This window comes from Protopterus annectens, chromosome 11.part0, assembly GCF_019279795.1.
Source record: "Protopterus annectens isolate FY-2018-M chromosome 11.part0, PAN1.0, whole genome shotgun sequence".
Lineage (NCBI taxonomy): Eukaryota > Metazoa > Chordata > Ceratodontiformes > Protopteridae > Protopterus > Protopterus annectens.
The window spans coordinates 757,875,577-757,901,178 of record NC_056745.1 but is presented as its reverse complement, the minus strand read 5'-3'; the positions used below and the strand labels follow the sequence as shown (position 1 = coordinate 757,901,178).

At 36.9% G+C, this 25,602-nt stretch overlaps 1 protein-coding gene across 2 annotated transcripts in view; it reads left to right on the top strand.

Moving 5' to 3' along the window:
- FAR2 (fatty acyl-CoA reductase 2) overlaps positions 1-25,602 on the top strand; it is a 1,505,975-nt gene that overhangs the window by 1,355,594 nt on the left and 124,779 nt on the right. For both annotated transcript variants that reach the window (XM_044088201.1, XM_044088202.1), the window contains one exon: positions 19,279-19,450. In XM_044088201.1, coding sequence (XP_043944136.1) covers positions 19,279-19,450 — 172 coding nt within the window. The remainder of the gene's footprint in view (positions 1-19,278; positions 19,451-25,602) is intronic.

Sequence of the window (25,602 nt, the reverse complement as noted above, 5' to 3'; positions counted from 1 at the left end):
AACAACAAAACATCAGCAGGCTACTGCACATGTTCATCATCTCCTTTCGGCTAATCCCGGTTAGGGGTCACCACAGCTGAACAACGGTCCACAGAACAATTGGCAGTGGAGTTTTATGGTGTCGAGTTGCCAGGTCGACGCTCAACCTTCCACAGAAGGCATGCACACACTAACACCTAGGGCCAATTTGGAGTGTCCAGTATACCTACAGCATGTCTTTGGGATGTGGGAAGAAACTGGAGCACCCGGAGAAAACCCACACAACCACAGGAAGGACATGCAGATCCACACAGGAGGCACCCCAGCTGAGAATCAAACAGGAGAACCTCTTGCTGTGAGGTGGCCATGCTAACCGCTACTGCACCATCATGGCTGCCCCGTCTACTGCACATGCTCTGGGGATTAAACTCCGAGAATGCAGAATAAAAAGTATTTTTGCAGGGGGCAAGCCCCCTGCACCCCCCATGTTTGGCACTGAATCCCACACACCCCATGCTAATAATGTATACTAACTCTGAGATTGCATATTCCCTAACCACTGGATTGTTGATCTCTCACATCAGTGAACCATCTCTTTCTATCGTCCCAAGCATGTCAACCAAACAGCTGTTGACTTGATTTCATTCTAAAGTACAAAACACGTATGCATGTAAATATATGTACATAAACACACACACAATCACTAGATGATCAAAAAACAAGAAAAAAATGTTTAAACATGTAATCTCAAATGTTTAAACATGTAATCTGAAATGTTTAAACATGTAATCTCCACACCTCGTGCTAATTATATATACCTACATTGAAATCGCAGTTCAGCAGGGAAAGGATAAATTTCCCGATCTCCAACTGTACCACAGTCTCACACTAAAAAACTGGTATATGTGATCAGTTATTATCGTGTGTGTGTGTGTGTGTGTGTGTGTGTGCCCGCACACGTGTGAGATTTTCTTTCCCCAATTCCCACCCAACTGTACACAGCCTCAGGCTATTCTTCTTGGCTTCCAAGCCTGCTTGTCCCTGAATCCCTTAATGTCTCCTTGCGTGGTATCCCTTGGTATGAGCCTTCACTGGGTGGGCACTGTGACACCTTCAGAAGTCTGTTACAATGATGAACATTGTTTAGGTCCAGGGAGTGAGGGGATTTGAAGAAGAGCAATGATAGTTGAGCCTGTGAGCGGTCATTCTCCCAGTGGGCAGTCAGTATCCCTAGCTGTGGAGATAGACACTACAATGACATCAGAACATTGTCACTGTCTTGTGCTTGCCTGATATGTCCTGGAGGCTGCTAGTCTCAACCAGAGGCTGCACAGGAATTGACTTTTATCCTGTCTCCCTTCCCTTTAATAGGAGAACTGGCCATTAGACATGTCTACCTATCCCCATCCAGCACTACTGATGACACAAGTCCATTTCTGAAATCAGGTCACTAGTAACACAAACTGATATCTTTCCTCTGTGCCATCAAGTTGACATGGAGTTAGAATATTTAAGCTAAGAAGAGTAATGGGGTAATACAGTAGTGGAAGGGCTTGACTCTTGTAAAGACACTTGATTTTTGTTGCTTTTTAGAAACTGATAATTATGGTTCATGGTTAGCAGTTCTAATGTTTGTTTTACATTGAGTTGACATAAATAAAAATGCTTTGTTTTACTCTGGATTTATTAATCTGTTCATTTGTTTATATAGTTATTATTCATTCATTCATTTATTGCATGGTTTAAACTAGACATTCTGTCTGCAACCTACTATGATCCACTGATGTAATACAACCAGCTCACAGTCTGAGTCTGGAGTGTTCATAACTGAGAGTTGTCTAACTTTTCACTGTCTTTTATTATGGCTTTTCTGTGTCCCTGGGGAAGTTTATTTTATCATGGATGTTGTCTCATATAAGACCCTTTTCCTTCTAGCAACCATTTTAGCTAATGGTGATTATTCCTTATGAGAAAACTGTAAAATGACTTGAGTTCTGTTCCATATGGGCAAATACAAGCATGTGCGGTATACATAGGTGCATATATTTTGCCTGAGCAGTTAGTGCTACAGCAGCAGTCTAAAAACTGCTCAGTATGCAGACGTGCAAGGCTTTAATTTACACTTTCTTGCCTGTGTGGGAACTAATTTGTTCTGTGATTGCCATCTGAATGCTATGTATGGAGTAGAGGGGAGGCATTGCCAAAACATTCCCACTATGAGCAGACTTCATATTATTTGATTCAATGTTACTTTTCAGTTCCCCTTCTGATACATCATCCATATCTTCCACAGTATACAAAGGGCTTCCCAGGTTTATCATCCCTAAATTCTGCAGGGGGCATTGCCAACAGCACCCTGCCCTCTCATTCTCAAGCATGGGGGATATTTTTCCCCAGTCTCAACAGGAGAACTTGCATTACCCTAAGTGTCCAGAGCCTCTCCCTCCCAGGAGAAGTGAGCGGGCCACACCCCTTCATTCCCCCTATCTTGCTTTTCAGAGCCAGGGCTGCTAATTGAACCCTTGTAGCCTGGGGTCACAGTCAGGTCTCCATCCTTCTGTACCACAGAGCCAAGTATGTTTCTAAACTTGAATTTTGCACAAAAAAAATCTTTGACTTCTTATTTACAATATTTATGCCCAATTATCTATTCTGCAGCACATTTGTCATTGTGAAGTATCCATTCTTGGTTAATCTTCCCGCAGTCTTTCAGGATATCCCTGTTGAGACAGGGGACCTTTGCTGAAAACACTACAGGATTTTAGTTGTTTTTCAGACCTTTCTTTTTTTAACCTTTATTGTTCCTGCGGTCTGGCTACTGTATTCCCACAGATGTTTCCACTTTAAATAATAGTATAATACCAGTATCCTTTGTCTGCTGCTGAAGATGCCTGTTCTACAGGTAATCCCATTCTGTGTTTTCATAGTGATCATCAGGTGAGGTAGTTTTAAGGTTTTGATCTTTCAAAAAAATTAATTGAAACCTCTGAGTCAGTTACTTGACTTCTGACTCTGCATCATAGGCCTTTGACCCTCCCCCATTGGGCTGATTCAGCCTTGTCTTGACTAACACCCAGCTGCAGAAATTCATACCATTTATAAAATGCATACATTTATCACCAGACCTGTAATTTTGTAACAGTAAGGCCACTGAAAAGAAGTGAGTCAACACAAAGCTCTACAGTGCCATTGTGGTCACCATTTCTCCCTTATGTGTGTGTTTCACACAGGGACATTGGCAGGCATATGTAACTGCAGGAATGTAGAGAGCACTAGTGCGGGGAGAAGGGCTTTGAGTAATTCTTAGGCACACTATGCTCAGAGAAGTACATTTTACCACCTTTGTTTCATGTCAAAATTCCATTAGTATATCTGTACTGCATTTATCATAGCGGATTCAGATCACAGACTACAGCAGAGCATATTGATAAGTTCTTAGGTTCATAGCTTCATACTAGGCTATTGATCTGTGATGATCTTTAGAAGGCTAGCGATAGACTCCCTTAAAGTTGTAGCCCTAATATTTTAAGTACAAGTAACCCAGAGATGAGCATAATATTTATGTTACTCCACCCCTTCATGGACACAGGTGCCAAATCAAGGGGTGAATCCATCCAGACTACACCTGAAAGGTGTAAGAGAGGTACTTTGCTTTATGTGGTGAGGAAGATAATTGTAGAGAAGTTGTGCTCTCTGAGATACAAGTCTAACCTAACAACATGTTTCTTATGTTGTAAAAGAGATTTAGATCTCTTAAGCAAGTGGTTATACCACCATTCGACTTGTAAATGAGCAGTAGGTCTGACAGGATAAGATCTGCTGTGGCACCATTTGCAAGGAAGAGATCACTCCTCAGGAGCCTGTATGATATAAAGAAGAGAGGGACAAGGCCCTTGATTTTCCGAGAAAGAAAATGTTTTGGGTCTTCCAAGTTGTGACAAATACAGAAAGGGCATTATACTCCATGATCAGCCTGATGCGCGCAGAACGTACCTCTCAGCTGTCCAGATTTTCACAGAATGTCTTGACTTTTGCCTCATATTTCTGATCTGTTCCTAATAAAATATGTGGTTTTCTGTCAAATCACTACAAAATACATGCTAGCACAAATCCTGTTATTCTAGCAACTTTCTAAATTTATAAGAGCAATATTTAAAATCTGTCCCTATTTGGGGGCTTTTGTCCACACCCAGTATTTTAGGCTTTGTCCAGATTTCTTTTGCTGAGATGTTGGGAGGTATAGTGCAAAATACAGTGAAATGATTACATCCCTGGACCTGGATGCCATACCTTTAGTAATAAGCTGTGCAATAAAAAAGCACTTACTTACAATAGTGGATATGTGGTGATTGAAGGACAGTTTATTGATCGGTTTTCAAGTGTATATTGTCAGTGTGATGGTTACTTCTTGCTTGCCAAAGGATACTATTCTACATTTCTTGGCATGCAATTTTAGTCTATAATTTTTACACCAACTATTGATTTGGGGACAGGCCCTGTTGAAGTATTTTGGTGTCCTCTGGGGAGATCTCTGTGATTTATTTATAAAAGTATGTTCATAAAGCAACAGATAACATACTACTGAGTTTGCAAATGTATGACCTTCAAGTTCAGTGCAAGCCAAGAAAATTGATGCATGTGTCTGATACTCATAGTAAAGCATACTTGCAAGAGAAAAAAAAGTGGTAAAGAATAATACGGACATTTTGTAGTTTATTTTGCAAATATTGCAATAGATGAGAAGCTAGAATAGCTAAAAATCTATATGAGAAAAAAGGTGAAAAAATGAAATTGCTCTGAGATGTAGCTCTGAAAAGTTTGCCATACAATATTAAATCAGTTTTGTCTGACATTAGTTCATCCAGGCTCTAGAACATACTTATCTAACATGGCAAACATTAATATGTGCAGAATTTGCCTTCAAAAGTGGTAGTGTTAGCTTTCCTAACTCAGCTGTGCAGTAATACATTATGTAAAATCCAAGAATCATATCAAGGAATAATCAAACGTAAAGAAATTTTATTGTTTGAGACACTGAACATATGGTTCACTGATGCAAAATTAATAATATATTCAGAAATCAGAATCAGAGAAGAAATGCTATCACATGAAATACTAGACCTTTCTTGGATGAAAGTGAGAGTCAGCTTATTTCATTATAAAGATCAGTGCATGCAGTGGGTGATTCTGGATTCAGGACACATGGAGGTAAATAGTTTAAGTTGATTTCAATTGTTTGTTAATTTTAGCATGTACATCTACGTATAGCTAAAGTCTGTGCAAACTTTTGGCTGTAAACATAGTCCTGTGTACTGGAAAGTATTTGAGTTTTGTGATAGTAATAACAGTTATGTGGAACCTTTCATATTCTGGCGGCAGTCCAAATGTTCATGACCATAGATTTCATCATTTCTTAGTGAGCTGGGAGTCTCTAAGCTTTGTCAAAGTAAATTCCTGATATTTCTGGGGGATTGATCTGCTGCAAACAAAGCCAGACTACTGGTACAAAGAATAACATATTCTAACATTGGCAAGTGGTTGGCCAAGAATGTGTTATGAGATGCTCCAGATTCATTCAAATGCAAGCAAAAATGGACTATATAGTTATTTCATTTCCTGTATTGGTGATAACTTTAAAACCAGTTTATTGCATAAATTTGGGTATTTCTCAAAATGTTTAATTTGATGATGGAACAACATCTTGCTGGGCTTGCCATGATCCAGTCTCATATAAATGCAGTAGGAACAACAGTGCTGCATTGATGGTAGGACCCAGCTACTGCAAAGTAATTCATGTTTGTCAAGGTGGTCATTTAAGTGAGAGGCCAGTATGCATTTAAAGAGTTTAAACAGAATAAGCCTCAAAATTAGGATATCAGATGGTAAGGTTTCTGCTTTAATCAAAATTCACAGTGAAATATTATAACTCAACCTTGTTATTCTGTATAATAGGTTGATAAATTCTTTTGTCAAATTTACAACTTACTGGTTGTTGCAAAGTTTGATTGTCTTAATATATTGATATTTTACTTTGATTGCCTTAATGTATTGATATCTTTACTTCTAATATATGCAAATATTTCTGAAAGAATTTAATGACTAGCTTCTCATTATAAAAGAAAGTTTATTCAGTAAACTAAAAAAAATGTATTGTGTACTGTATTCATCTTGTTTTTCTGTTTGCATTTATTTTTAGTGTTAGGTTCCCTAGACTGATATTGGCTTCCCCGATGATGAATTTCAGGCATACACTTTGAAACAAAACCAGATCAGATGTTACATTATAAACACTCTTGTAGGTCACCTCAATGTAACATGGAATAAATAAAATGTAATAATAATTCCCAGAGCCTTTCTGAATAGTTTTCTAACCCTATATGTTTCTAGTCTGGAATTATATGTTTTCAGGTAATTTTATGTGGCTTATTGAAAGGCTAGAGAATGCAGCATTGTGTCTGATAAAAAAAGTCAGATCAGAGCTGTATTAAGTGATACATTGATTTCCCCAAGTTGTTTGAGAAACTTTTTATAATTGAATATACTATAGAAATTGCTTGTCTGACTTTGATAAGTATACATAATGGTTAAAGTTTAACATTTTGTTCACCATTACCCAAATAATAAATTGACTTCCATGGAGTTATTTATCATTTTTTTATACTTAGATGGGCTACCGAAATATTTTTCTAACTATGATAAGTAAACGTAATGGCAAAAATTTTAATGTTTGCTTACTAATGTCCTGAGGACTTTAACAATTGTGCCATTTTTAATGTTTTGACTGCTGATTTTTGTAAATGTAATTTGTCTTTTTTTTTGCCAAAATTCACAATGCTACACTGGCTAACATTAAAATTGACATCATTACTCCTGCCTAAGGAATATATATATTTTGTAGACCATCCTGGATAAATCTGACATCTTCTTATTGAACTAATTACTTTGCCAAATTTACATTCAGTAGCAAATCTGGTTATCCAGAGCCCATTTCTTACTTTTGTACCTCAGCAGAGGAGTCTCAAAAAAGTGACCAGCACAAAGCCCTGTAGAACACACTGGTGATCCCCAACAGGATAAAGATGCAACTCTTCCGATAGCATTTTACTTGGTTAACTTTTGATAAAGTAACATTTCCCATTGAGCTTCATATTGATTGAATTTTAATTTGTCAATTATACCCTTATGTGCAACAGTGTTGGGGGGTTGTGTGAAGATAAGCAGCATATGCACTCTTAGATTTCATTAAGTGTTGCTTTTACCTGTTCAAGGAGTGCTACAAGATTCAGAGGCATGAGCTCCCTTTAAAAACTTAATGTTTACTGTCTAGCAGAATGTAGTCAATTTCTAAAATGTAGACACCTTCAGTGTATATATAACATAAAAGTACTAACATGGTTACTTTGGCTACAGATAGAAGTTTGGTTCTAGATTTAAGGTGTTATTGATAGTACTTTGATAGCTGCTTGCTGAAAATTAGCTGATTCATATGTGTCCGTTGCATTAATGTACTTGGTTCAAAAGATTTCAGCAAATTTTTACCCTAGGTACTAAAGCCAGTTCCCCTCTGGATGCAACAAACAATACTCATACAGTTTTAAAATAGACAGTGAGAGCACATTGATGCCTGGGCTGTGTCTCATCTTACATGAGTACAGACAGTGGTGTGTTTGTGTGGGGGTGGTACAATACTTCTGCGCAACATACAGATTTTAAATTCCTGTCTACACCTCTGCTCTTCAAACTGTTTTGACTGGAAAACGGTTCCACCCAAATTTCTTTTTTAGTTAATTTATTCTTTAATTCCACCATATAACTGCTACTTATAAGGAACATAGTATATAAGTTATTTCCTTTTGTTTCCTTTCTATACAAAACTTTGCAGTCATTGTGAACTCCATTTTGGTAGTCCATGAAAGCCTATGCTAGGTCCTTTAAGAATCTCTCTCAGTATCTTCTACCTCACAGGGTCTCTTTAGATAACAGAGAGGTGGAGGAAAACAAGCTACATCTAAAATTTACTATCTTAATATGAGGTCACTAATTCAAGTTAGTATGTATAAAGTCAAGAGATATTGACCGTATGAAACACTGCTGAGTTTTCAGTTGTAAATATGTGATAAGCCAAGTGACATCTTAGCTTAAACAAGAGTTCTAATAAAATCAAATAATTTAAAAGCTCTTCTAGCAATTTAGAAGTGGTGAAAATCTGTTTAGTAGAGACAATTGGGCCACACAATTTGTAACATTTTTCACTGATACTCGGAGAAAGTAGGCATTCAGTCAGTGAAGAGAAAATATAGAAGTTACTTTTTTGTGTTATGTGGCAGGGACACAGACTGAGAGGAAATCAGTCTGGCTGTAAAATTAAATATCTTTATTTTGGTAGCCCCATTGGTCAGTTTGGGGTTTAAGAAATTACAGAGTGATGCCCAATTAAACTTTACCAATCGTTTTATACTTCTTGTCCACTCTCATCACTAGTACAATATGAAGATGAATCCACTGTCATTCCAATAGCCGATTCCCTCCCTGAACTTAACGCAATTACGCAAAAATCCTTCTTATCTGTAGAAAATTGGCCATCAAACAATCAGCTAATCCTAAATCCCAAAAAGACCAAACTCTTGCTCTTTCTACCCAAAACTTACAACCACCTTAAATCTACTGTCTCAGTCTCATCTCTAAACAACACACCTATTACAGTTGAATCTCACACCAAACTACTTCAAATTTGATATACCCATTTTAAACAGCAAAAAAAAAAAGCACCAGAAACTTGGACTTTGCAGAAATAAAAAAAATATCTATCAAACAATGCAAAAAACTCCCTCTCCCATGCCAGCCTAGTTCCAACCCTATTCTATGACTCACAAATCTTCACTAACCATCGGACCTCTCTTTTGACTAAACTAGAAACCACTTACAACAAGGTGGTCAGATTTGCCACCAATCGAACCTACTGTTATCACCACTGTCTCTCTCTTGAAAGCTTACACTGGTTAAATTTCCCCACCAACTACTGTTCTCTCAGTTACAGATCATACACTCCATCTTGTACCTACCATCCTTCTGCCCAAATATCTCCTCCTCACTTGTCTTCCCTCTACACCCCTTCTCAGACTTTCCGAAGCAAACATCAAAAACTGCTGCAAATATACAAGCCTAAAAGTAATACTGGGAAAAACCTTTACAGCTACTCTCCTGCTCTTTCTTGGAATAAGCTTCCTCTTGATACTAGAAGTATTAAGCACCCCCATCATTTCAAAATTGCCACCAAAAATTTTCTTAGAAGTACCTGGACCTACCACTGTAAACACCCTCCTTAAAACTTGTCTTCCGTTCCTCTCTTGCTCCCCCTACCTTCCCTACTTCCACCCTCCTCTAATCTCTCTTCCTCTTGCCACTCCTATCCTTCCACTACTACTCTAGAGTGACACCTACTGGTAATTTGCTGGACCGTCTCCTTACCAGTCCACCCTTATCCTGACATTAACTTACTACTAAAAATTTCAGCTGCACCATATGTTTACCCACATGCATCATAGTGTATTATGGTCTCTCTTCTACTGTGATCACTGCTATACATGCTGAATTTAGGTTGCTGCAAGTTTGTATATAATTATGTTTTTTTTCACTGTTTAATTATGTATGCACATTTCATATCGTTGGTATATTTGTGTTATATTGTTTTAAGTTGTTTTTTTACCATTATTATACTTTTATACTTTATATTTAATTTTGTGAAGCTTTTCTCCTTGGGCCTCAGCTGAAAAATGGCTTTGACTCAGTTGGACTAACCCTGTCAAAAAATGTCAAATAAATAAATTAATGAAAATAAACTGATATAGAGATATTAGTACTATATAAAAGAACAATATACAAACAAATATGTTTTTTTTGTTTGTTTCAGTTTTTGGTGGCCTTGTCTGTTAGAGTTAAGCTGCACTATATGATGACAATCATGAGAGCAAAGAAACTGGTCCTGTTTTCTGCTTATAGCTGGTATCACTTTTTCAGATTTCACTCACAAAGTTATTAGTGGGTTAATCGATAGTTTTGCTGCTGGATTTGTTTTAGCAGTATTTATTCAATAAAATGATGTAACAGCAAGAGATTAAGAGAACACACAGGATTTTCAGATCTTGCTCATATAGTTTTGGAATATGATAAAGCAACATTATATGAAGAAGAAGGGATCTGGAAATTAAGGGAATTTTATTTTTTTTATTTTGACATTTGTTTACTGGGAAACTCCAACTGGGTTGGTTCCCATTTTCAGCAGAGGCCTAGTGAGAACAGCTCCAGAGACAATTAGGAATGAAAGTGGAAGGCAAATAAAGAAGGAAAATAGAATATTTAAGGGAATTATGTAGGACAATATAAGGTACAAATGTATTAAGAATGGCACTGTGGCATGTTCTTATGGTAGTCATTTGTGGAGAAAGCTGGATGAAACTGAGCATGGCCTTAAGAGATGGGACAATGAATTGAATTCAATAAGTCATTCGGAATGATTCAGAAGTGCTGTCCTCTGCAAAAAAAAGCTTACATTTTGAGAGTTTTCATCCTAGTGCATTTTGAATATTTGTGTTTGACAATATGGTTCTTTGGCTTTTTGTTGTTTGAAATTTTACACTGAAATCCCTTTTCTATAATCTGTCAGAATTGTCACCCATTTTGCCAGACCATATTTAGCTCATAGTTTCATCCAAAATCTGTTTCGACTAATATTCTTCTTCCCCATGCATGTCTTATCAGTGATGAAGGTTGCTTTTGAGAATGTAATTTACTGCAGTATTACAAGTTTAACTATTTTTTTTCTTTGACAGTGTGCATTTTGTTAGTATCGCTGCATTGCATTAGTATTGTCTTACCCTTCTTAGTCTCATCACTGGAAAAAGGTTTTGACAACAGTCAGTTTATCACACCTACCAGTGCTCATAAAAATATATGAAGGGGTAATAAATCATTTTTTCTATATGAGCTTCCAAAACCCACAACACTATTGCAGCTGTGTGCAGTGCCAGTTGTTGATAATGTGCTATCACTATATATTTGTGTTTATTGTTAACATTGCTTTTCTACTACACATCCACTCTTTCATTATTTTGTTAGTTCATTAATGTGGAAAGTTTTGGTTCATAGAATTAGCTTTAACTGTAATATAGGAAAACAGCACTTTATATATGTTAGACTTTGATTTATAAGCAGTTACTGTAGTAGCCCATATGAATCATTGTAATAATGAATACTTATGCCTAAACATAATAGAGTAAACATAATTTGTTTGTATCTGCCACTTGAGTAAGAGAACTGATCCACATGGAACTTTTCACACTCAGGGTGGGAGCAGTGTTTGGTTAACTGACTTGCTCAGAGCCACATAGAAAGAAAGCAGAGGCTGTGGGAATCAAAACCTGAACTACAAGAAGCAGCCATAGCCTTAATTGTCTGCACTAACTGCTATCGACTCACAAATCTGCAAGTTAATGAGAAGCAATAGACGGTAACATTTAGTTTTATTACTTTGATGCACAGGGGAACATTTTTCTTTCTCGATGCAGATATTGAATATGAAACAAAATAGTGTCTCATTTGGTATGACATGAATAAGTCACATAGGGGTGACTTTTGTCTGGAATCACAAGTCCTTCCTTTGTCCTTGTGGGTTTTCACTATGTGCTGCTGTTTCATTCAGGAAAATTACTGATGTATAAGTGTGTGTGTGTCTGTGTGTGTACATCCTAAAATGCCCTGGCACCCACTATACTCTGACATTTATGTACTGAATGGAAGGATATGTCTTGGTTCCCCCAAACAATGAATTGGATTAGAAGGTAACTGGAGACCAAATTAATTAATTAATTCTGTGTTTCTCATTTCACAGTTTGATATTGCTGTGGAAAGGGGAAGGACTTTGTGTTTAAGTGTTATATCCATGTATGTGTTCAAGAATGCAAACTGGGGTCAACCTTCCCTGCACAAATATGTGGTTGCCTAACATTTTGGAAATTGCATCTGGATGTATAATTATTTGTTTATAAACCAGCTTAACCTAGTTCTGAATCAGAAAGTCATTTTTTTTAAATAAGAAACATGTTTTAATTATCATGTATGACATAGGCAATCATACATTTATAAAAATGAAAACAATTCATGTTGACATATTTTCACTTGCAAATTTTATACATCCCATATAATCTTATATACAATCATTGTCAATCAAACATTACATAGCACATTCAATTTCTGCCTTCCCTTAAACCTTATTTATGCTCCAAAACATTAATTCTGCATGTATTGTTCCCACAAGTTCCAATTTTACTATGTAATTTGCTCCTATCTTTTTCGAAAGATCACACTTCCAGTTCATTTATCTCTGATACTATATTTACTTCTTCTAGTGCGGTTGATTTAGACTTAGAGTTCCACTTTCTAGTAATTGCTTTTTTGGCAGCCACCAAAATTAAACTCAGCACAGCCTTACTATGTCTAGGCAATTCTGATTCTGTATCATAGCTCAAAAATCATTTCCTTAGTAACACCAGTTTGCTCATCCTGTATTTCTGACAGGATAGTTTGCAGGGAATTTTTCAAGTCTGCCAACGTGTTACACTCCCAAAAAATATGATCCCAATTACCTCTTACTTCCCCATCACACCGCCAACATTTACAGTCTACCTGAGGAAAAATACTTTGGAGTCTGCTTGGGGTATAAAGATAACTATGTAAATACTTTCAGGCAAAATTTCTAAATCTTCTAGACTTTGTTGCATATTTGGAAGGCATGCATATATCCTCCCGTTGTTTCTTTGAGAGTTGATCATCCAGTCTCTTCCCAATCATTTTAATCATTTCCTATACTTGTCATGCAAAGTTTTATATGCCCTACTAATTATCCATTTTTAGCAGCAGGTTCTGTTCTAGATTTCAGTAAAACTCTCCCAGTGCTTGTCTTTCACTTAGGATCCCCTTATTCCATTCTCTTTGCCTGTACTCTATCAGCCCTTGATAGGGAAGGCAGTCTCTAGCCTGCAGTCCAAATGTATTCTTGGCTTTTTCCTCATTGTATTACATTTCCTTCTCTAATTATTTGTTCCCAGTACCTTGGTTCATTTTTCAGTTTTCTTCAGTAAATTTCAGCATCTTCTTACCTATTCTTGTAGTCAACTCTATTGGCAGAAACTAATTTCTTCATTCCTGCGTTGGCTTAGTTCTTAGAATACGTTCTGCTCCTTAATGAATATAATATTTTTTTTTATTTTCTCCACATCTTTTGGGTTTCCAATACTATGATGGGAATGGACCCCATTCCTAAGTCAAAGTATGATTAAAGTTCATGAAATTAGTATTGTATCAATCTTTGATGTCAGCCAGAAGTGCTCTTCGCAGCACCCGGATTGTGCCCAGTAATGACTCCTGCAATTCGTACCGAGTTACATGTATTGGTAACATATCTAAATATCATTGTAGAATCTTTTTTATAAGACCCATTGCTCCTACTACTATTGGAGCCATCTGGGTATCTTTCTTCCACATTGCTCTCATTTCTGCCTGCAAATCCTGATATGTTATGACTTTGTGTCTCTCTGTACGTAAGACAACATGCTCCAGTGCAGTGAAAGATGTGAGTATAGCTAGATCTGATTTAGCTAGACCATTTTTTTTCTAGAAATGATATTCCCTGTGTCAGGAAGAGTTTCTAGTAGGAATCAGGTTAGACCTGTAATTACGTTTACTAGTGATACTGGGGCTGTTTGTGAGGTGATACGTTGAAATTGGCCTATACTTACCTCAGATAGCTCTGTTTCAGATATTGTAGGTACTACAGCACACTTTTGTTTTAAAAATGGTATGTCCCTTAAGAGACAACTTTGTTATGGGAAAAGCAATAATACCAGATCTTTATCTGTTAGATTAGGTACTTTTATGTGTATGAATTGTACTGCATGTTGTTATATTTCAGACGTTAAAATATTTGCACATCCATCTAATGGTTTTGTTTTTAATCCCATGTTTTATGCAGATTACACTAGTAAACACCTTGTGTATCTTGCATTTTGCACAAAATGTTGTAGTTTTTATGTAGACAAAACTATTAGGACTTTAAGGGAACATATTTTGGAGCATGTTGGTTATATAAGAAATAAAGACGATAGCAGTCCTTTATATAGACATGTGCAAGTTTTTAAAGATCATTCTTTTAATTTTTTAGTATTACAGAGAATTGATGTTAATAAGAGGGGTGGTGATTTAAGCAGTTCTACTGAGAAGGCTGAGAGTAAGTGGATTATGAAGGTGCAGGCACATAGAAATCCTGGACTTAATGCCTATGTGCCTTTAAAACCCCCTACTAAGAGAGCGCAAATTGTTTCACTGATTGATTGATTGCCTTTATTATAGAGTGCCTTTGTGTCTTTGTATTTTGTCTGATGAAGTGCCGAGTTATTGGCATGAAAGTGCTTACTTTTTATTAAAGTTCCTGTTTTTTTTTTTCTGAAGCTTTGGTGGTCCTGGATTGCTGTTTATTTGTTACTTCACATTGTTTTGCTTTGCTGGGACCTTTACTGCCTTGGTATCATTTTATTTCTAAATTTATTGACTTCTTATCAGTTTGTCTCCATAGAAATGTGAGAACTAGATACTCAGTAGCCTTCAGCTACAAGCTTCTTGTGTTCACTAAAAACTTTTCATTACATTCAGTGTTCTTTTAAACTTGCTTCCACTTAAAACTTGGTAGATTAAGTGAAGGCCTTTAATCCAGTCATTCCTCTCTTCAAAAATAAGAAAAAGCATATCAATTTTACTTATCATGCCTTATATATTTTTACAACCACTCCCTCACCTCAACAACCTAAGATTACAGCCTATTATGTTAAACATGCTTTTTTCCTGGCTTTATTCTCTTTTTATTTTGCATTGCCTACATTTCCTAAAACTAAACAAGAAGAAAGAAAGCAGAAGGAAGAAAATGGCGCCTGTTTACTTTCATATCTCCAATACACTCAAGACTAACTGAAAATGCTTTACAATATAACATGCAGTATATATCATGTTTTCTAAAAATTTTGTGAAGAGCAAAACTTGTTTTTCATAGTTACCACTTTCCTTCCTCTTCCCTTCTCCCTAATGCTCTTCCAACCATAAATGGGATGAAGGAGGGCATATGCTTTGGAATCCCCTACAATTTTAACAAAGTCAAAAAAGTCCAATATTTCTAGCTTTTCTTGTTCTGTCATATTTTACAAATGTGACTGATGGTTTGTAATCCAACATTTATTCAGGAATTTGCGAGGTGCTGTTTTTCTTCCTGTTAATCTCTATCTCTCAGCTCCAGTCTCTGGTTCATTTTCAACATATTCCTGGTTCTTCTCGTCAACTCTGTGCTTTTCACTTTCTTTGAAACATTTTCCTTTAGAACACTGCAAAAGGTTTCAGTGGTATAGTCTCACTATGACCGTTATTATCAGAAGAATAAGCAGAGTCCCCTTCTGTTTGATAGCCCACTTTTCTTATGCAAACTTTTGTATTTCCTCCTTAACATGTTCGGCATCAAAAAATTATGTTGACTCTCCAGGAAAAAAAAGTATTCTGAAGGTAGCTGAATACAGCAGCCTGAATCTCATGCCTGCTTCTCAACATTCCCTGATTACTGGAATTCCCTCTTCTGCCTGGTGTATAGTGAGTAGTCATTTTCCACAAACACACTATTGTCTTCAAGTTTTAATACTTTGTCCTTCTGCTGCAATTTTGTCAGAAGCAACTCTTTCTGCTGGTAGGATTATACCTTAACTATTAGACATCTTGGCTGCTTTTTCATGTCCAGGTCTGGAACATACCCACAATGTGCCTTTTCAGTTAACAACTCCTGCTGTGGAATACCAGTTCAGTTACTTATTTGTGCTTTCATAAAATTAATACAGTCTGTTCCTTCCAGTTTCTCTGATAGAGCAGAAAATCTCAAGTTTTCCATCAATGCTCTGTCCTCTAATTCTACCAATTTTTGAAACATCTCTCTGCCATTCCATCCAAGCCACTAATCAAACCCAGGTTGCCTGAGTCTTAGGGCTTTATCCCTGAATGCCGCAAAAATGGCTCCACTTTGGAATGAAGATTTATAATACATGTAATCTGGCAATTTAAATCATAATGTTTATTAACCTGCACAGACGTTGTACAGATTCAAGAAAAGTAATGCCTGGTAATCATCAAGACATATTTTACTCTGTGTAAACAATTGATTAGTGCTTCATTTTTTGTTTCTGTTAAAATGTCATCACCTTTCATTTTGCATCCAGGTGTATTTACAAATATAAAACAGCAGTGATAGTGGTTTTTCCACAGAGCCTCTTCACTTAGCACTTATTCACTTACACCTTATGCATAACCTAAAAGGGCATTCTCTGGCCAGTACCCTAATGCTTTTTTCAAAGTTTCTTCATAAAAATATGCAGAATATGGTACAAAAGACTCCAATGTAGAGGTGGTTACAAGTTATGCATGTGTAGCACAGAGGCTTCCTGAATTTACTTGCATATTAATAATCATAATTATTGTTCTAGAAACAAAGCTAAATAAGTTTGAAGTGTATTCACCAAGTAGCACTGCACAGATCAGTTCCTTGTAGTATTACTTTCATTTGATTCATGCTAACAAGAAAATGCACACAATGACAGCTTATTTTCACATCTAACTGTTTTTGTTTTGCTAAAATGCTGTTGGAAACTATATACTGCTTATGTTAAGTAGCAGCAGACAGCTGGCACAAAACCAGACATATAGTTTTTGCTTAAATATTTAATGAGCACAGTTTGTAAAAGAGAATAAAGATGCAGAGGCTTGTGTGCACAATTAGAATTAGAATGCTGTTCAGATTTTATATAAAGATTTAAAAATATAACAACATTATGCAAACCTGATTCAATGTCCCAAAAATAGAATCTTGTGCATTGCAAAAAAAGAGTTTTGCCACCAAATTCAAACTGAAAGAAAAATGCAAATTAAATTTTGCTTTGTGCAATTGTAGTGTAATATGATTTTTTTAAATAAAAGTAATACAGAGGAATACAATTATTAACATAGAAATCATTAGTAGATTTGCAAGGTAGTGGAGAGGGGTAAAGTCCTGACTACAACCTAGGCATCCTGAGTTCAGTTAGCAGTTCATGTGCTTGATGGAGCTGGCAGGGAGAATGAGTAATGCCTATCCTGGTGGGAGGGTAAGAGTGGGCATTCCTCTAGTGAGCTCAGAGAGGGAGACCCCAGGCTGGTGTGTGAGAGGACAATCAGTAGCATAGCCACCCTAAGGACCTGCCCCACCCCCTTCCATGTAGCCATAACATTATTATACAGTGACAACACTTACAGCTAGGAAACAAACACCACCCCCCAAGGAAGATGTCCCTAATTCCACCAGCCCCAAGGAAGATGTCCCTAATCCCACCAGCCCCAAGGAAGATGTCCCTAATCCCACCATTCAACTTTCAACTCCAGACTGAGTATCACTAAATAAGCCATTAGTTGAGCTGTCAGTCACACAGGGGTAAATGGGTTTACAGAGCATGACAAGGATGGGGACCTTATGGTCATATGTGCTGTCAAAAAAGGAAAAATAAAGCAAAGGCAGTTCTGTAATTTATAAAAAAGAATGGTATTCTGTATAGTACCATTCAAGCAGTTGCTGCATCATTATAGGGTTATACACAGGAGGGGATTTTCAGAACAATTATGCAGGAAAAACAGAAAGGGACTGATACCATGAAGGACAGAATTTCTGTTTTAAGGGGGTCGTGGATCCTTGGCATGCAGTCAATGATCCAAGCATCAGTGTTCAAAAATTCACAGATAACCAGTTTAATGTAAAAAATCCAATAAAAAAATCCAATAAAAAACTAAGAGGAGGCAAAAAAATGCAAAGATTGGGGGAAGGGAGGGTCATGTGCCCAAGTGCCACTTAACTATTATACTTCTACGATCACCCCCTACCAAGGGTAAGGGACATGATCTTCTTGTACAGTCTCATATTTAAATGCAGTGGCAAACTTCTGCTGCTGAACCATTCATTCGAATTTCTGAACTTTCTAGGAAACTGCAATCAACACTGAGTTAGTAGTGGATCATTATACTTTGATTTTGTAGTTTTGGAGCTTTAGTTTGGAGAAAGCTGACTTCCTTAGAAATAGAATAGCTCATGTACTGGAGAGGTTTGACTTCCTTAGAAATAGCATAGCTCATGTACTGGAGAGGTTTGAACATAAGGAATGAAGACTAAAGGAAACTATAGAGGGAAGTGTTGTATGCAGACAACAACATGAGTGATGAAAAACAGTTCAACCAATAACAAATGTATAATGTAAGCCAATAAAGGAAGGGAGTCCTGTAATCTGTTCTATGACTTTTATGCAGTCACTGTTAACGTATTGTCTAGCTTGTCCAATACATGAACACTGCGGGCAGCATAAAGGAAAACTAAAATATTAATGAGGCCTCAGTTTTCATAACTATTTTCAATAAAATGTCTGTTAATAAATGGGCTTAGTGTCAACAGACGGGTGAACAAGGTGAATGAAGTAAACATGAAGCATGACATACAAGACTTTGTAGCGTAAGGGAAACATAATGAATAACGAGTTTGATAAGAGTTTGCACTTAGCGAGTAAGACGTAAACAGTAGTAGTAGTAGTAATTACAAGGAGATTTAGAAGCAGAACAACTAATGCAGTGAAGAATGAGGTGCCAAATAAGAACTGCTGACTTGCTGAGAGCTATGAGTTCACCTGCAGAGCACTGCCTTTACAATAATTGTACAGCATTTGTTGTGTCTTTTGGCTTATCCCGATTAGGGGTCGCCACAGCGGAACTCCGGTCCGCTAATGTTTGGTAGTGAATTTTTACGTGCCGAGTTACCAGCTCTGATGCACAACCTTCAACAAAGGCACGCCCATTCATGCATGCCTCCACACAAAAGATGCTCTAGCTGAGAATCAAATGGGACGTCTTGCTGTGAGTGTTTTCAAAACAATGTCTTAACCTATTACGATGAATAATTGTACAGCAGTCATCCATAGTAATAGGTTAAGACATTGTTTTGAAACCATTCTTAAAAATGATTATTTCATAAAGGTCATATTGAAAGGGTTTTACAGAGAAGCTTTATTAATTGGTTGCCTAAAGCAATTTACAGCAACACTTGTGGCATGAAGGCAGAGGTCTTAGACTTGACTTCTCCCATGATTTTCTGGTAGGCACATCAACTGTAGGCTAAAAATAATGACTTGTTTTTTTGTGTTTTTATTTCAGAACATCATGTAATTTCAACATTCAAAAGGAATCCTCTAGAACAGGCCTTCAGGAGACCAAATGCCAACATGACATCCAATCAGCTGGTAAATCAGTACTGGATTGCTGTCAGTCACAAAGCCCCAGCGCTACTGTATGACTTCTATCTGAAATTAACAGGAAGAAAACCCAGGTAAGGAAACTTGCATTGAAGTATCTCACAGCCATTGTTTGTAGACTGCAGTGCTAGAAAACAGTACTGTGGCTCAAAAGAGGTGACACTACACTGCTTGTATGCCATTTTGTTAACATTTAAAATGCCAGTTAGTTTCAGCAAAGATGTTGGAATGTTGGCACTTCAGTATATTGGGTGTGGGAATGTCACTCATTAAACTCAATGGCTTTTCAGAAGTCACCCTCCTTGGAGTAAAGGGAAATAGCGATTTTGTTTTAATGGTTTTCCCTTTACACTGAGTTTCTGTAGTCTGAAAGGTAGTATATTTGGAGACTTGGGTGTGTGGAGGCAGATCTTGCATTCGGTTGCCAGTGGGGTTGCATTCCCCTGCAAAAATGAAGATACTTAGGTATGTGATGATGTTTTTCAATGCACTGTTTTAACTTTTATGTTATGGATTTGGACATTTATTACAAGTCCCAACATAGTGAAGCTTGCCTTTTTTTTATGAATCCTTAATGGACATTATGAAGGATGTGTGATTTAGAGCAGTAATATGTGGGAGGGTTGTGGCCTTAATGGTGAGATTTATTCACAGACAGCTAGGTTTTATCCTAAGGATGAGGCCCACGTAAACACATGCTTAAACCTGGAATCAGTAAATCCCCCTGTAATACACACTGCTCTGTCATTGATTATTGCTATTATTCAGTTACCCCCCTTTTTATCAATGCTGACTTAAAAAGAATGAATACTGATATATGCTCATGAATAAGTTGTGCTAATCTGATTTGTCATTTTCTTTTAGTGTTGATTTTAAATTCATACTCATTCAGCATAAATCTCTGTGATGCTGTTTGAAATGTGAGATGCCTTTGTAATTCATACTATGCACTGGTCATGTTGTACCAGTCAGTATTCAAGGGTTAAAATGTAGTTATATGATTCGCTGGCAGTTTTCTTTCTACAGTGAACCAGTGTTATATAATGAAAATGTGGGACTGAATTGCTTAGCTATATCACTGTTCATGACTTCTGCTTTCTTGACAAAACAAAAGGCATAGGGCTTTGGCCAGTCAGTCCAACAGACTTTTAACAAGTGGCTAACAAATGACTATTTCATAACATGTTTGGTCCAGACAGCCATTACAATCAGAAGGTAAATGTGATATAAGGTGACTCTTACTGTGGATGTAAATAAAGAAAAACATTTTGCTTATATCAGATCTGGTGCTTACCCAGAAAGTAGAAATGGGCAGAATAAGTGACCACAGTGGTCAGAATAGTTCTATCATATTTGCTATTACAGAAATACATCAGACAGATACACTGAAAAGTAAAATAAGCATCCAAACTAGAAGTGAAACTCATGTTTCTGTATTTTTATTACTATAAAATGTAGGCCAGGAACTAGAGAATCCAATGTACAAATGGCCATATTCCTGACACTAGAATAATAAAAACATACTCAGACAGATAAAAATTAAGTTATTTTAGTAAGCTGGGTTATACGGCCTGTTTTCTTGGCATGAGTCCAAGTATTCTTCACTAAAAGTACAGTAATGTAGGTGTCCCATTTTACAGTCATGTGCTCCGCTTGTATAAGCACCTACAGTGAAGGAGCAGTATAACTGAAGCACCATGTGTTCCCAAAATAAACTGGGGGTATACATGTCAAAATCTCAAAGAGGACTCAAGGTAAGGTTACATTTTTTTTTCATTCATGATAAGTGCTTCATGGCACTCTGTGCGACAAAAAAAATACTTCTCTCAGTGTGCACATTATAGTAAGAGCAGTCCTGAAACTGATAACTGGCACTGAGCTCTAAAAGAGAAACTATATGATCTACCTGTCCCTTTGGGGTATAACACCATAATTCAAGGACTGAGTGTAGTCAAAGGTTTGTCTGACTAATCTGGCTGAGTGACCTTCTGGCTAAATGATTTTATGTGAGCTGGAGCAAAATTTCCACAATTTATATCCTCCTACACTATTTAACTAGTATAACTGCCTCCAAGGACAGTACACCTCGAGCATAACTAAAGAATGTTGTCATTAGAAGCCCATTCAATCTGCTGGACATGTCTGGACTTTAAATAACCAGTCCCTGACCAAACACCAATATATATATATATATATATATATATATATATGTGTGTGTATATATATATATATATATATATATATATATTTTTTTTGTAATTCCCTTAAGCTGCATTTAATACCCTTCTGCTTAGTCAGATGTTTTCAGTTAAGAAATTTATGTGTGTGTGTGTATATATATATATATATATATATATATATATATATATATATATATATATATATATATATAGGGTAGAGGTAGAAAAAAGACAAAACATAAACCTATTTTACTCAAATGAAAGTGAAGTCCTACAACTAACTATTGTATTGCTAGAAGTGTTTTTAGGGGGTTATTTACACCACATAATACATAAGGAGCTTAACGGTTGTGCATATAAGTTGCATAATACTGTAGTAAAGCACATGGTAGCAGAGTTTAATGCGAGTCGCCTAATGATGTGCTGTTTAAAAACAAGGCCATAGCTCACAGTGGTATAGACATTTGCTTTTCTTAGGGAGGAATTTTTCAAGACCAGAGGTAAAGATTGTTGGATGAAACCTGAACCGAAGAAGGTAAGGAATACCACCAGCCTAATTGTGGACTTGTTTGTGCAGTCCCAGGAGACTAATGCTGGATGTGTGAGATACCTTAACCATATCTGAAATACCCGAGAACCGTGGAGTTTTGCATTCAGTAAGAGACTTTATAACTGGAATTCAAGTTAACCATGTATGTTCCAATCAAGCAGTGTACTTGTTTTCATTTTATGTTGAAAGTGAAGTTTATTTTAGATTTTGTACTGTAAATATACTTTAGTTGAACTATTAAGATTATGTTCAGTGTATGACATTTGATACACTATCCAGAAACACTGTATATAAAGCAGCATACTAAGAGGGAAACAAAAAATAGTGTTCAAATTAATTTCCTGTTGTAATGATGTCAAAAAACTAAACACAATTTTAATTGATATACAAAACGTTTAAGCGAAATGCATGGGTATTCACTAAAATGCATATAAATTCCAGAGAAGTTGTGATGTCTTCATTTCCACTAATGCAAAAATCATGTAAGGAAACTAGATTGTCAGTGATCCAACAAAGCTTCACCTTTAGTTTACGCTGCCTTTCAGCTGACATCCCAGACTGTACTTGAGGAATATGCAAGACTATTACATCAATATTCGTTATGTCTGAGACTTAATACTTAAATGAATGAAATGATCCTAAAAATCACAATAGCAGTAACAGAGTTACAGGATCTTGGACTGAGTAATCAGGAAAAAAAAAGAAATGAAAATATAATCTAACCCCCTCAAAGAAAGATAAAGGGTTAATTACGTTTAGACAAGAATTCTAAGATTCTCCCGAGTTACTGTTGACCAGGATAGCTACCACTTTTGGATCACAAGGCATTACCATTAATATAATTCATTTTATGCATTTGATCATTTAGATTCATCCATCTGAACAAGGAGACTGTATTAGTCCCCAACATTGTTCAACATCGCATCTCATAACAACTAAACTGACACTCAAGATGTTCTTGTTAGTATCTATACAGTGTGTTTTGTCTGACACATTTATTTATAGCTTAAAAATGTTTACAGATGAGGTACCTGAGTTTCTGTTTTTATGTAGATTCCCTCATCCTACCAATATTTTGTGTCTGTATTTGACATGTAGCAAATGGAAATTCTTTTATACTCACATTAGAAGCCCATGTGTAGAACCACCCTCAGTTGTGTTAGTATGCTGTGAACAATGAGTACACCTGGACTGTACCCAAACACTTGTACACATACATGCATCTGTTACAGTGATATTGCATATGCTGAGTATAAGCCTGTCTGTAACAGTTGTGGTAAGTTTATATTTGCAAACAGTGGAGCCTTTTACTTTACCCTGTCATCACCTGCCAAAACTATCCCAACGTCTGATCACCAGCTCAAGTGACTTTGGATTCTTACATGTATTTCGTAATGTACGTCTCTTCCTGGAACATGTACATTACTTCTCTTCTTCCTTCTACCTCCATTCACACAACTAATTAACCTTATCATCCCACCTCCAGCCTCCAAAGTCCAGAGTGTCAGTCACAGATGTTATTAATAACAGGCACACTGGGCTATATTTCCTGAACTCTCCATTTGAGAAGGGGTGGTCTCTGGAATACATAACTGCCTCTCCAGCAGGTCCTACTTGTATTAAGCTAAGTTCAAGTCTTTAGAATGGATTGTTCTGGTATTATTTGTTTTGCCGATATGCAGGAGGTCCATCAGGGTGGGGTCTGACAATGCCTTGTATGCCAGGCATAGATCTCGCCTCAGCAGCCTGTAGGAGATAGAATACAAGGACAGAGCTTTGAGGTGATTTGCATAGGATATGTTACTTACACCCTGTATTCTTTTAGTGAGGAAGCTCTGTGAACATTCCAGTTGTTGGAAGTGCCTGGTTTGGTACATACCAAAGGAGTTATTGTATCCAATGATAAGTCTGATGAATGCCAAATACAGTAAAACAATAACTTCCTTGGACCTAGATGCTATACCTATGTTTATAAGTTGCAAAACATAGAATGATTACCTCAATGCTGTAGACACATGATAGTAAACGTGTAGATTTTGTATGTGTGTGTGTGTGTGTGTGTGTGTGTGTGTGTGTGTGTGTGTGTGTGTGTGTGTGTGTGTGTGTGTGTGTGTGTGTTGTCAATTTGATATTTACCAGGTGTGGATGACTTCCCGAAGGATACTATTATGCATTTCCTGGCATTTAGAGTTAGCCCAGAGCTTTGACACTAGTTTGACTAATCTGGCTGTTTGAGCGTCTTTAGATTTAGCCCAGGGCGCTGACACTAGTTATTTGTGTCAGCCCTTCCTGAAGAACATCTGCAAATTTAATCAGCCAGTGGTCATTAAATTAACCTTGACTTCAGAGAAGTAAATGCCAAAAAGGAGCAATCCCAAGACCAGTCTCTGAGGGACACTACTTCTGATTGGCCTCTTTGTAGAGGTAGAATCCCCATTTCCAACTTCATTGCTCCTGTTTGTGAGCCAGCTAGCTATTCACTAGGTGACATAAGGGTTTATACCCAATTTCTTGAGTTTGTCAACAATGCCCAAGTGTGGTATTGTGTCAGATGCCTTGGCCAGGTCAAAGTAGGCAGTATGAACTATTTTACTCTCATCCATTGCTTTCGTGACCTTCTCAAAGAAGTCCACCAGACTGAATAAGCATGATTGCCCTTGATGAACCAAATTGGGTTGGTTCCAGTGTCTCAGTGTTTCTTATGCCATTATTGCTCCTTTCCATGGTATTTTTTCCATTGCTTTGCATGTGAGACTAGTGAGATTTGTGGGTCTGTAGTTTCCAGGGTCTGTAGATGGTCCACCTGTGTGCTATTGCTATTGTCCATTCATGAAGCATAAAGCCTAGTGGTTGAAGGCTACAGTTGAATAACAATTCCAGGAGGCCTCTTAGGTCATGATTCATGCTATTTAGTATGCATCTTTGGATATTGTCTGGGCCTATTGATGCAGTGTTCTTGGACTTAGAGAGAGTATTATGGACCTGTTCCCTAGTGATAGTAGGGGAAGTTATATTTGCTGGTATTTCCTGAAGAGAGGTTGAGGGGAGAAAGGAGTAAAACTGGATCTGAATTTGTTAGCCAGTACGTTTGGTGTGTCTTATGGCTCAGTATAGCTGGCTCCATTAACAATGAGCTCAACACACAATTGTATATTGCCTTTAAGGTTGTGGACATGGCTAAAGAATGCCTTCTGGTTATCCTTGGCCTGGGAGCCAAATTTACCTCAAGTTTGGCTTTAGTAGACTTCATTTGTCCTCCAAGTTGTTTGTTTAGTTTAATGTCAAAAGTGGTCAGAGTAATTACAATCCCTGTTTTTTCCTTTATTTCCTATTCCTTGATGTTGCTTGCAAATTCTGTAATGTGTCACTAAAAACAGATGTGTGTATATATATATATATATATATATATATATATATATATATATATATATATATACATATACACATTTTTTGGCCCAGCCCACCACCACCACCAATGTTGACTATCAAGCTGTGC